General features: G+C 41.0%; 1 protein-coding gene and 1 long non-coding RNA gene across 2 annotated transcripts; one reads left to right on the forward strand and one right to left on the reverse strand.

Annotated features, from left to right (window-relative positions):
- Window positions 1–529: 529 nt before the first annotated feature.
- Window positions 530–949, forward strand: LOC124200562. The gene has a single exon (XM_046596829.1). It carries the CDS (start codon window positions 530–532, stop codon window positions 947–949), a length of 420 nt encoding a protein of 139 aa, XP_046452785.1.
- Window positions 950–9,039: 8,090 nt separating this feature from the next.
- On the reverse strand, window positions 9,040–12,105 carry LOC124199390. The gene is made up of 8 exons (XR_006876823.1): window positions 11,945–12,105; window positions 11,612–11,836; window positions 11,396–11,540; window positions 11,224–11,333; window positions 10,749–11,147; window positions 10,510–10,679; window positions 10,252–10,440; window positions 9,040–9,749 (listed from the first exon to the last, which is right to left on the reverse strand). It is a non-coding gene; the product is annotated as an uncharacterized LOC124199390 (long non-coding RNA).
- Window positions 12,106–13,899: the final 1,794 nt, after the last annotated feature.

Genomic DNA, 13,899 nt, shown 5'->3' on the forward strand with positions numbered 1-13,899 from the left:
TGAAGCACCTCCATGATGACCCTATGTCTGGCCATCTCGCGTACTATAGGACGTATCTGCGAGTCAGAAATAACTACTACTGGCCTACTATGAGAGAAGACATTAAAGAATACTGTAGGGTGTGCCAAAGGTGTTTGGAAAACACAAAATCGACCTTTGGAGCCTTTTTACACCCCCTGGAGTTAGCTAAAGCGCCTTTTGATGTTGTAGGAATGGATTTATGGGGCCATTTAAACCGCCATCCAGCCACGGAAACAAATACATTATGGTCGTGACAGATTATTTTTCAAAATACGTGGAAGTTAGAGCCCTTCCGGATCAAACAGCTATCACAACGGCCGATGCATTTCTTGAAATGATCGTGCGACGACATGGAACACCAAAAGCGATCGTGTCGGACAGAGGGGTAAATTTCACGTCAAAAATTTTCCAACGGTTATGCAAATCGTTGGGAATAAAACAAAAGCTAGCAACGTCCTATCATCCAGCGACAAATGGGGACACAGAAAGATTCAATAGAACACTCACAATGCTATTACGAAAAGAGCTGATCAACAGCCAACACGGTGACTGGGAAGAGATGTTGGGCGACTTTTGTTTCGCGTATCATTCGTCCGTTCACTCATCCACTCAAGAGACTCCCTTCTTTTTACTATACGGTCGCGATCCCAACGTTTCGATCCATAATTTACTAGGCGCAATCCCTCGATCTAAATTTCCTGCTTCAGACTTTGTCAGTCTACGGATGGAATCTCTTAGTAACGCTTTCCAACGTACTAAGGAAGAAAATTCGAAAGCTAGAGAACAGCAAAGGGAGCAACACAACAAACGCGCGACGGCGTTGCGTTATCAGGTGGGCGATAGAGTCCTACTCGATGTTAGAGTCCGTACGAAGGAAGAAAATAAGAAATTTCTTTTCGAAATATCGGGGACCATTCAGAGTGTCTAGAGTATACAACAACGAAACAGTAGACATAACGAATAACTCTTTTGTCTCCAAAAGAGTCCATGTAAACCGTCTCCGGCCGCTTTACGACTCAATGATATGGCGGGACGAATTTTGTCCTGAGCTCGAGGACGCCACTGTTTTCCCAACGTCACCAGTTCCATCCGAAAGGGAAGAACAAGCTGATGGGGTTGCGCAGGAAGCCGATAACAGGCCGGCAACACCAGAAGCGGGAAATAACAACCCTGCCACTGTCGACGAAGACGCGGAGCTTCTTGTTCCATTTCACGGATGGGATCAAATTGATAGTGATCAACCACCAGCTGTGAACAGCCTTCCGCTAGACAAAGAAGTTAATGAGGAGCCTCCCCCCGTGTAATGAGCCAAAATAGCCCGGGGACGGAGCGCGAACTGACAGCGGGAAGATTGCCAGCAAGAGTCGAGCTCATTAGTTATCTGTCATTCACGATTATAATTATGTTACACACCCGCGCTTGTCACTCATCAGACCCATGATCATACCGTGCGCAATCCGTATAAATACTCCCCAATCTGTAGCAGTGAGTCAGAGTTCTCTCAGCTCTCCTTCAAGCTCCAGCTCCAGAAGTAAGATCACCCTTCTCATACTTTCTATTGTGTACTCGTATATTTGTGTGTGCTGTATATGAATACATGGTAGACAAGAAAAGAACTCTACAATTGGAGGTCCTACTGAGAGCTTTAAACTAGATTTTTAAACTAAATAATTGAATAGTTGGGGTATGCATAAAATTTCCACCACCAGTGTGTGGGCTCTGTATCCTTCCCCTTTTCCGAGGGAAAGAATTAGTCCCCTAATAACAAGATATATAGAAAACATATATATAGGGAGAACAAATATTTGTTTAGGATTGTTCCCCTCCCCCCCCCCGCGGCGACTGGGAGTGACGGGTCCTGACAGCCGTCCGAGTCGAATTCGTAGGGGGTATATGTGATGCGTTAAGTCCCGATTTCTTCCATATTTCCCATGTTTCAAACAAAATAATAAAAAAAAAGGAAAGGAAACAAAATCAATAAAGGGAAAAATTTCAACAAACTGAAACAAAAACCAGAAGAAAATTGTCGATATCATTGCTTCGCCAATATTTTTTTTAGTGTCTCCGCTTCTTTTGGCAAGATGAGTCACCAACTAAAATTTGAGGCCGTTGTTCAAAATTTGGACAGAGTAGAAAAAACTCTGCGTCTCGTAATAAGTGCTTTTGCTGTTCCGTCGATGTCTGAGGCGGTAACTCAGTGGCTTCCTTTGTGTCCCCGTCGACGTGCCTTTTTTCTTCACTTGTTTTTCGCTCAGGCGATTTTTCCTGATGTTGACGTGGGGAATTTTCCTGACTGTGTATTCCAGTGCGTCGATTTACTCGACTTTTATTACGAGTAAGCAAAAATTAAAACATTTTTTTTTTTTTTAAATTGTAGGCCTTAAGTAGACCTTTTATTCTATTATTTTTTAATTCCGTATTTTTTTATTTGTTGCTTTGTTTCTTTTACTTCCCTCAGCCCTTTGGCTGGTTTTATATCTATTTTCTCTATTAATGTCTTGCAACATTTATCTTTTTGTGGGACACTCTTTTTCAATGATCTGATCCATTGTTCTTTTTCTAACTTCTCTTTCATTATTTTTCAAAGTTATGCTTTCAATTTATACAATTATCCTTTGGTAATGGAATATGCCTAAATCAACAATTAGGGGACTAATTCTTTCCCTCAGAAAAGGGGAAGGAATGTAATGAGCCAAAATAGCCCGGGGACGGAGCGCGAACTGACAGCGGGAAGATTGCCAGCAAGAGTCGAGCTCATTAGTTATCTGTCATTCACGATTATAATTATGTTACACACCCGCGCTTGTCACTCATCAGACCCATGATCATACCGTGCGCAATCCGTATAAATACTCCCCAATCTGTAGCAGTAAGTCAGAGTTCTCTCAGCTCTCCTTCAAGCTCCAGCTCCAGAAGTAAGATCACCCTTCTCATACTTTCTATTGTGTACTCGTATATTTGTGTGTGCTGTATATGAATACATGGTAGACAAGAAAAGAACTCTACACCCGCTACCCCAGCTCCGAATTTGCCAACTGCAATACTGACATGACACTCCTGTCAGCCTTGCAGCCTTGTCGACTTTTTCTTACACAACGTGACCGTGTTCAAACAAAAAAAATACAGTAAAACTAAAAAACATTCAAAAAAAAAATCAACAAATAAAATACATAAATTTAAAAATACTGGATATCGGAAAAAAACCCAGACTCGCAAACTCGTAAAAACAAAAAGGAAAAAAGAAAAATAATCTAGATTTGGGTTTTGTCCGACGGGTGGAAAGCAGATCTAGGCAACAAAATATTGGAGAAGAAATCAGGAGGTCAACATACACCATTTCCCATCCCGATCCGCGTTGGTAAAAAAGCTTAAAAGAGCAAACATTTTTTACTAATAGCCAATCCTTTTTCTTACGTCCAGCAGGACAGAGTAAACGGAAACGTTCAATCGATTTTCGAGAAATGTCTTCATCAAAAGCACAACGTGAATTCGACAACCGTATGCGGTCCAACACCCCATTTCATGGGATGTGGGAAGAAGGGATGTGCTCCATGCGTGACTCGCACAAATGGATGGACACGCCAATCCCACCCCGAGTTTTGTTCACTTTAGACGAGATGTCAGAGAAACTACTGAATTCGTCACATTACATGTGGGCGAGGGTAGCGAGGCAAAACGAGTCGCCGAAGACAACGGGATCGCAAAACGGAAGAAGAAGAATCGGAAGAAGAAGAATTGGAAAAAGAAGATGAAGAAGAAGACAAAGAGGTGGAAAATAACGATAAAATAAGTAATAAAAATAACGAAAAAATAACGGGCTTAAATAAAAATAGACAGAGCGATGTCGCAGGTCAAGAACCAGAAACTTTTATTGATGGCAATACTCTTGAAGAAAGAAAAAGGCCAAACCAGTTCAGGCAAAAAGTAATAAAACCCGCAGAAATTGGAACTCAACCGTGTGTCGCCCAACTCGAATCAGAGCAAAATAATAAAGTTGAACTCAACCAGAAAGAAAAAAGGTCAAAAAAAGTGACACGCCGTCCTGATAAGTTCAAAGACGTCTTGATGGACGAATAAACTTTCTACTTTTTATACAAACAACGCTTCGAAAAAGAGGCGTCCCCCCCAGAAAAACAACTATATAAGGCGACTAAAATAATCGAGTAGTCAGTCGACAATTGTCCACCGTTCCACTATCCTTAAATCAAGTTAGAATGGCTCCCTTCATGTGGACGAAGTGTCCTGTATGTACCGAAGGGAGAGCAAAGGAAACAAGTTACTGCATCCAGTAACCTCGAGTCCTCCATTCAAAATGGAGAAGAGGAAGAAAGGGAAGAAGACTCTCCATACGTCTTCTTCAGTGAAAACTGCGAGGAAGACCTCGACAACTGGGGAGGACAACCTGACGAAAGACAACCAACGGAAGCCGTAACGGAACAGAAAAATTGTGAAAAAGAAGAGCCGGAGCCGAAACGTTCGAGACAAAACGATGCCAACGGAGGTGACGCTGAAGAACCGGAGCCGAAGCGGCAACGGATCGCTAATTTAGACAATTCCGTCGTCGAAAAAAGCAACCCCAGCCCAAGCACTTCCGGAACCATACCCCCAAATATAGAGGAGTGAAACACTCCTCTATTATTATTTTTTCCTACCCCCTCAAACGAATTCACATTTTTTTGTGTTCGCTCATTGATGTTTCCAAAATAAAAGGAATGAAGCGGTCAAAATTGAAATGTATTTGCTGAATTCATCAGTCATGGGAAATTGTATCCATGACATCGTGTCCCTAGTCGTAAGCAAGGAATCACATTCAATTGATGTTCAAAAAATTCGGAAGCAAAGATTAATTGTTGCGGGACGCAACAAAAGAGGAGGGGGAGTGATGTAAGGATTCCGCCAGGCTCATAGCATGTAAAAAGGGACACTTGACTTTCTATAGTCACCCTTGCTATTGAAAAGAGTCAAGGCCAAGAGTAACCGACACAAACTAGACCCATAACTTCCACAACAATTTAAACCTTATGCCTTTCTAAAAATTCCCCTTTGTTTATGAGTCAGCCAAGGCCAAAAGCTGACGCTACTAAAAATGCGCCCCATTCTTCAACATTTCAAAATGTAATAAAGAGAACTAGCAAGTAAAAAGAAGAGTCAGTCCGGCTATTTCAGTTCCGCCAGTTCCTTCTAAACTGTTCTTTCTCTGCACTACTTGATTCTACTCTATCCGAAACTCTCTCTCTGGACGAACTTACCGAGAAGTCTTATCATCATCCGTGCTTGAAACTCTTCCAGCCTATCTTCCCTCTTTCATTCTTAGTGTATTAGAAAATGAGGTAAATACAAGTGTTCATTTAACCTTATCTCAATTCTTATGCTAGTAATTTACGCAATCACGAAGCGTAAGTTATTACATTGGTGGCAGCGATCTATCCGAACTCGTGTGTCTTTATTTTTCATATATGTTCGCAACTGTGTACCATCACGTCAGGTGCGGACTCCAATAATTTATTATTGGATGTAAAAACCACAGTCATCGACGTTCATGTATTTTTGGTCCCAGAACCCTCGTGTGGTGGGTACCGAATGAGTAAGATACGAGTCTTACGTCATTCGAAGCGGCTGTCGAAGGTTTAGCGATCGTACCAGGAACACGGCGTGGATCTTGGCAGTCGATAAGGGATTGATCACGAGTATTTTTCTGGCTTTCAGAAAAAATTCAAACGAGTCAATCAAAAATCCTTCTTATTGATTATGTCAAAAAGAAAGCAAAAAATATAAAACAAACCCTCCAATAATTAAGAAACGGGAATAATGAGCAAAACACACATTTCGTATAGCAGTTCTGTTGGTCTTCGGCCAACTCTGCCTGTTTATTATTTTATTAAAACATAGCAGTCTTGTTGGTATTCAGCCGACTCTACCGCTTACATTTTTTACAATCATTCATGGCAGTTTTTTTGGTCTTCAGCCGACTCTGTCTACAATTTCATTAATAATAACGACCGCCGAGCGTTTCACAGTAAATTGTTATGAGTAGACTTTTAAAATCTGGTTAATGATTTAAACCAAACAATCAGAAAAGGTTGATGACCGAATGGAAGGAGTAACTATCGACACTCCTAAGGAGAAATTAGGAACACCAGGCTTTTTGAGAAGTATAGGGTCAATTTTTAGTAAATTATCGCCTAAACAATTTCAAAGACGACCAAAATTGCCCCAACCAACTGACGCCATTCAAGTAGACGATTCGCAACCCTCTTCTGAAGAGGACGACTTGGACAAAGGACGAAAAATATCTTCATCTGCGACCGTTGCCACTTCTGGGAAGCGCGTGCCAACGACTTCTCGGGAGTTGCACCAATCGCTTGGACCATCCAGCACGCGAAAGAATGGACGGCTCGCAAGGAGGCCGGCCTTACAGAGTTCATCGGGAGCCTTTTCTTCCCCGACGGCGGTGTTAATATCCCCAAGTTTCAAGAGGTTCAGGACCAGTCGTCACGGCTCCGAACCTTGAGGAACCGGGGGATAACGATCCAGATGCCGACGGAGTTATCGGACGAAGCCTGCCGACAACCACACATCCGGAAATTCTACCAGAAATACACCATGGCGGCGGGAATTGTAATTCAACCGGGAGAGAGCCATAAAGTGGCCCTGAACCGTCAAGACCCGCGAGTGCAAGACAACCACACCATACGACTCCGGCACAAACTTGACCATGCGATCGAGTGGGAGAATTTGGCAACGGCGAAACAAATATTTGACCAGATCCTAGATGTTGACCCGCTACGTCGTCGATCTCCATCACCACTTCCACAACTACAAGAAGGTGACGCTGCATAACCGGAGCCGAAACGCCCGCGACGGAACGATTCAGCGCCACAATTCGGTAGTGAAAGGCGTCTTTGTTATTCTTGTCGTCAACGGGGCCATGAAATCAAAGACTGTCCTGAAGCCGACGGGAGCGATCTGGAAGCGGAAATCCAGCCGGCCCCTTCGAACACCCAGACCAAAAAGTAATCACATCATTCCATCAATCTTGTTGACTTTTTTAAATTGTATTATTGCCCCAAACGCATATTTTTTTTTGGTAAAAAAAAACAATAAAAGGAAAAACAAACAAACGAATGTTAGAATTTGATACGTAAAATTCTGCCAGGAACTGTTGTCGACAAAAAAAATGAGTAAAGAAAGAGCCAAATAATAGAAGGAAGAAATAAGGAATAAAAATAAGGAATTTATGAGCTTATAAAAAAAGCGCCTCTGACGACAAGTAAGAGGCGAAGACATTTTTTTTTTAACTTTCAATTTCTATTTTTGATTTTTCAACATGCGCCATCTGACGACAAGTCAGAGGCGAAGAAAATTTTTCGTTTCACTCTCCTCTTGCTGTTACTACTGTAATCTATCTGTAACAATACAACATTCAACTAGCCCCTCTTGTTGCTTCATCTCCTGTAAAGGTATTCCACCTTAAATTCTCTTGGGTTTTTCTTGTTTTTATTTGATTAATCTGCAATGTATTTGCCAGTTTCATGCTAGAGAAGTCTTGCGTTTGTGTTGAGTGTAGAAGCCACTCGGTCTATCTGCTTAGTAATTTACATCGTTATCAATGTTGTGTCCCAATAGCGTCGGACCAAACATTGCATAAGAATCTTTCGACATTCATCATGTTGTGGGAAGGAAGGTTGTGCTCGGTGTGGAACTGCCATACCAACTTCGACAAGCCAATTCCATCACGGGAGTTATCCAACGTTAGATTATCCTTTATTTCATCGACCACACGATATCCCATCGCTGCAACCGTATAAAGGACTCACCCTTCTTCCACTCTCCCAGTTGAAAGGTTCGACTAATGTCTACTGTTTTCAACCGGTAGGGGTTAGAGTCGGATGAGTTCTTACGCACGATTACAGCTAGAGGCAATAAGGGTGACGAGATATGGCTGAGGTTGAGTGCAATGACATATAGTTGTGTGTCGGCTTGTTGTTCGTTGTTATAACGTTGGCTTAAGCTAGGCATAACGAGAAGACTGTTTTCGTCTCTGTTTAGAGCCTTTGAAAGTTTAAATGATTCAGCAGAGGCAAAAGTCGTGCGACTTATCGACTAATTCACACCGTAGCGAGGAATGGCGGTACTTTGCTGTAAGTTACTAAATTTGTTTGACAGAGTTTTGGCGTTTTTAATAGGTCTACCAGAACACGTGACTAGCAAACCAATCAAAAACGTCAAACGCGTATCTCTGTCAGACAAAACTGGCAGTAAAGTACCGCCAACCCCCGCTACGGTGCGCATTTGTCGATAAGTCGCATGACTTTTGCCTCTGCAAAATTTTTGTAACTTTCCAAAGCTCTGTAGGTGCGACTGGTCCCCTCGCGTCCTTAAATGCAACTGCCTGCGATCGGAAACTGACCATCTATTTATAGGAATTCAACCAGGTCAACTAAGTTTATTTCCGCCAAGGGAATTGAAATTCTGCGTGTACCAAAAATATTGAAAGTTCTAGGAAGGTCATAAATGCAGCATACAAAAAGGGAGGTCAAGCAATACTTAGGAAATAACGGAAAATAAAGTTCAAACGAGGGTAAAGCCGGGTAAAGCCACAATAGCAGTTGATAAATTTCTCGTATTACTTATATTTGCATCAATTTGCATCAACCATTCAAGTTGTATTGTTTCTATTTACTTCGCGCATTAATTACTGTATTAATCTATTCTTATAGAAACTCTGCATTATCTTTACATGGTGAATGTTTCATTAAAACAAGATTGGGAATAAAATAGAAAGTTGAGCAACGGCGCCATGGTAGGAAACTAACTCATGCATGAATGCCAAGATAGCGAAGCATGTCCGGCGTCTATTAACTTCATGTAAATGTTGTCAAACTTTTTCTACCTTCATTGTTAATGCTGTTCGCAATGTTCTAGAAAGTCATAATTAATATAAAAGTGAAGGTCCGTTTCTTTTGGTAATTTTTTATGGGATGTGAATTCAGAATAAATAAACCAAGTGACAGTTAATGCGTTTGATTATTATGTATTTAGAAGTTGACAGATGACGCTGACATAAATACCCACAACTTAAATCATTAATAAGCCATTGGGAAGTATGGGAACAATCTAGAAAGGAACAATATGTAAAATCAAACAGAGGATTAAATAAGTTATTTTTCTATCGTCATTTTCTACTGATAGCTATGTTAACTTCAATTTTCATGTCCCCCATATGGCGTGGTATCATCTGCATATCAGAGGTCTCAAAGAAGATGGGTAGAACAGCTTCAACCGAGACAGCATTTTATTTATCACTCAGGGAGGATTTGGTTTCGTCAACTAAGATTAAAATTTACCCGTCAAATCCACCATTTTTATTTGATAAAGATGAGATATGTTTTACGATTGAGGGCAGTCGATAATTACACAATCAATTGAATATGACCTTAGTAACTGTGTTGGTTTAGAAATTGTTGTGTTATAACAACAGAGAGAACAGGCATGAAAGAAAAACACAATCAATTCTCGGTAATTAAATTTTTTTTTTAATGGGTCGAGAATCACAATGACGATAATCAAGATTAGTTTTCATCCGACCCTTCGGAGTCTTCCGACTCTGTACATGGCACAGAGTCCAAATAAGGATCTTGCAATTCAACGGCGGTCGTGTTCTCCGAGTCTTCATTGTCCCACTGCCTCGGTTCCGGTATATCCATCGCCTTGTTCCGCAAGGCTTTCTGCAAATAGAATAAATAAAACAAAACCCAGTTAGTTGCAGCCCTTAACACAAAAATGGCAGACAAATGACATTCTGTTAGTATAAATGTTCCGTGTAAAGTTACAAGAATTCGCATTCGACGGGAGGGTGGGTGTTTTCATTCCGCAATCGAAATCGTGCAGAAAAGAGTCGCGAAAACATTTACGAAGATCGTTGGATGACTCTGTTGGTGTTTCTGTCGACTCCGCATTTTGGTGGTTGGAAGAGCTTTTGTCATCATCTTTTTCACCCTCATCTTCATTCAAATTTAGCGGCTTCTCGTTGACTGACACAATGTTGGGTTTTCTGCCACCGTAACGCTTGAAGAAATCTGCCTGGATCTTCCTACGTTAGGCCTTTAACTGTTCCACAGCTTCTTGTTTATCTCGTTCGATTTGAGCCAGATCAACGTCCAGCTGGACACCCTTCGTCGACTCGTCCCACCAACCGTAAAGCCATTTGCCTCCATTTTTTTCGCTTACCTGTCGATCGTTTTCGGCCATCTTGTTGAAAATGCTAGAGTACAATTTCTTGTCCTTTTCGCGTTGCTCGCGAATCTTGGCGTTGCAGATCACCACTTGATTGGCGGCCGCCTTGTTGTTCGAATCAAATTGGAGAATCGCCTCGAAATGTTTCTTGACTTCCTCCGGCTCGTGAATGCCCAAAAGTGCCTACGAATGGAGAGACAAAATCAGTAAGTAAAAAATCCAAACTAATTGCTGGTCAACTTGTACGGATACCTGGCCCATACGGAATAAACCCTTTTCATTTTTCGGGTTCATCTCGAGCGCCTTGTGGCAATGATCACGAGTTGCACAGAAATCATTTAACTTTAAACAGCACATGGCCTGATTGAGGTATGCTGCCAGCATGAGCTGTTCTCGCTCCGTAGCTTTCTAGTCTTTAAGAGCTGAAATAGAAACGAAATGTTTAATTTTTTACAAAATGTAATCAAATTGTTGCGGAAAGCAAAACTTACTTTTTTCAAACTCGAGGAGGGTGAAAATCTTGAAGTAGGCCTACTGTTTGTTAGCCAGAGCGTATTTGGCAGTTTTTAAATGATTGGCTCCTTTTTCTTTGCAGAGTTTCGCCAGCTTTTTCTTCGGCGTCCATGCTCCAGCTCTCTTTGGCCTTTTCAAAGCTCTTTAGTTCAACCTCGTATTCGAAGTTGACGTTGGGTAAAACACCTTGTTTCTCGTTACCGGCAGAGCCGAAACCGTATGCAGGTGTCAACTTAAGGAAACTCCTCTCTTGCTTCTTGAATTTCAACAGAGCCTATTCAACACCGTCGGGAATGTTGTGTTCTAAATCTTCTCCAAGGTTGAAGCTTAACTCAAGCCTCAAAATACCGTGTCTCCGTGTCGACCGATCAGTGAAACTAGAACAATTAAAAGGGAGAAAAAGGAAATTATTGTTTAGTTTTCACTTAAAATACTTCAGTCAAGGAAGCATACCTTCAGCAACAAGCACCTTTTCATTATAGGATTTGAATAACTTTAAGGTTTGATTTATAATTCCTCCATCATGCTCCTCCATGCTTTGGTGAGATCTTCTATCTTCCAACCTAAAGACAAATATGAATTACAGAATTTTGTATAAAAATGAACAGTGTGGATCTAACCATACCTCAAACATCAGCAATGTGGCATTTAAGAGGAATTTTTAGGTGGACTTCCATTTTCACCGAAAGCATAACTGGATTAACAAGACAAGACTGCACACTTCAATGGTATTTACTCCAGTAAGGTCTTGCATGTCTTTTTTACACTACCTGTAGAGAATTACATTTAAAATGTCAATAAAAAAACAACCACACATTCATCACATTCCATTAAAAGGTACCTTGGGAAAATCAAGCTTCATGCCATTCGTCAAAAAGCCTGCGTGGACTGACTGGACTAAGCTGCTCCTTGCCAGTTCCCACCTGTTTGATTTCTATCAAAACGCCACCTTCTTTTGTTGGAAGTGAGATCAACAGCTGCTGGGGCAAATGTGTAGGCTTAAGGCTCTGTCTTTGTAGAACTTGAACAATGGGTTGACCAACTTTCATGCTGCTTTGTTGATTGGCTGTTATGGATTGTTGTCATTTAGTTGGTTTCATCACAGAATTTCATTTCAAAATGCTTATTGGTTTTAAAAAAGTATTTAATTAGTATCATAATTCATAAGACTTACTTGGATTAGGACCCCAGTTGATCGATGACGTTCGATGAGTAGGCCCGGGCGTGAGTGTCAAAACGTCAAAAATTGGGCCCGAACTGTCAAAACGTGACGGCAACACATTGACCAGTATGCCAGCATTGACAATGACAATCAGATCCTAGCAGACCAGTGCTTCCACTTTTTGAGAAGGGGGTTCCCTAGAACGTTGCCAGTCTAGGGACAAAAATCCTTAAAAAAAAAAAAAAAATCCCCAGAAAAATCCCTATCCCCATTTTTGTCTAAATCCCTAAATATTACCCTAGAATTTTCATACTTATTTTTTATCCGTATTCATTGGAATAAATAAAAAAATAAAGGAATAGAGCAGTCTAACATCCTGCGTTGCCATCAAATTTGTGTCCAAAATGGCCAATCAGCGTACAACATCTTTAAAACGCTGTACGCTGATTGGGCCATTTTGGACACACATTTGATGAAACGTGGATGTTAGACTACTCCATAAAAAATAGCGGGAATAGCAATTTGGCACCAGTGGTGCCATATCTATAACTCACTAACCATAAAATCCTTAACGACTAATCAAGTACGGCGAAAAAAATTTTTTATCCCTAGTATATTTTGAATCACCCTAGACAAACCCTATACCCTAGATTTCAGAATTTCCCCCCTAGATTGAAAAAAAAGGACCAAAATCCCCCTAAAAAGGGAAATATCCCTAGAAGTGGAAGCACTGTAGCAGACAGTCAGTCACAGAACAGGGAGCTAGATATAGTACATAAATCTGCGTAAAACCAATCTGACCATTCTGACGCAAAAAAACTAGTTGTGGCTTTCATCCGCTTGGTTCGCTGGTAATGTCGTACCCAGTCGTACCGCGTTTGAGCTCCATTTTGAGGACGAATTTGAACCTTGATTATTGCACACGTCAATAGTTCATTACGACATCCGTGTTAAATAGTCCGGCCATCTTCAGGTCATCTTCATCGGTAATTTATTACTATAGGAATCCAACGTTTCTATCTGATAGTAGTCCTACCACACTTATTGGGTTTTCATATTCTTCCTCGATTTTGTTTTGAGTCGAATATTTTTCTGTCCGCCCTAATACAAAATCAAAGGGAATCTTGCTCAGGAGGCCCTTTTTTAAGAACTAAGTGGATCTGATTTTTTCAAGTTTGCCGAACTTTCGTTCGTTTTTCGAAATTGTCGGGGGCCGATATCCTGGCCATATCTCAACCTTACGATTGTGATGGCATCAAGTTAATTTTAATATAATTGAACGCCATCAGCATATAGCGGTGAAGATGAATCTGTATAAAAGACAAGGGCAAACCTTCCATCGGCAGCATATCAATCACTTGAGCTACTCAGCAAGTTCTATAAGAATCAGCAGCAGTCATGAATGGTAAAACCCAAATAATTCTTTTCATTTACTGTTTATGCATTCTTTGTGATGATAACTATTTCTTTAATTTAATTTTGTTTCTGCTTTTTGTCTCTCTGCCCAGCAAAATCCGATCAGATCGCGCGCACTAGCGTGTTGATGGTGGCCTTTGCCGAAGCCGTTGAAGAAACTGGACAAATCCGGGACAAATCGCTGTCGATTTGGACGGCCCACAGGTATATGTCGCCCTCCTTATCTCTCCCCCAAACAGCCAAAAGAGAAGACCTACATAGGGGAAGTGTTCGAGATATGTATCCTGTTCGTCTTTTCCTCTATACATTCTTATACACGGCCGGAGTTTTATTCTCTGGCTCTCGCAGTGCTTTTGTAGCGATTTTTCCTTATTTTCTATTAGATGAAAACCATCAGAGGAGAAATTATAGAATGAAAACTCGAGAAATTGATGTATAATGGGACAACGCCAGCCTTAAGCGTCGTTATCATCATTAATAAACCTCTCAGCGCATCTCCTCTTCCGAGTTAGTTAAAGGTTTTATTAATATCGTTCAAAAAGAAAAAAAAA

This window comes from Daphnia pulex, chromosome 8, assembly GCF_021134715.1.
Source record: "Daphnia pulex isolate KAP4 chromosome 8, ASM2113471v1".
Lineage (NCBI taxonomy): Eukaryota > Metazoa > Arthropoda > Branchiopoda > Diplostraca > Daphniidae > Daphnia > Daphnia pulex.

Excerpts from the sequence above, each read along its gene's own strand:
- LOC124200562 (XM_046596829.1), top strand. The coding sequence starts at position 530 with ATGCTATTACGAAAAGAGCTGATCAACAGCCAACACGGTGACTGGGAA.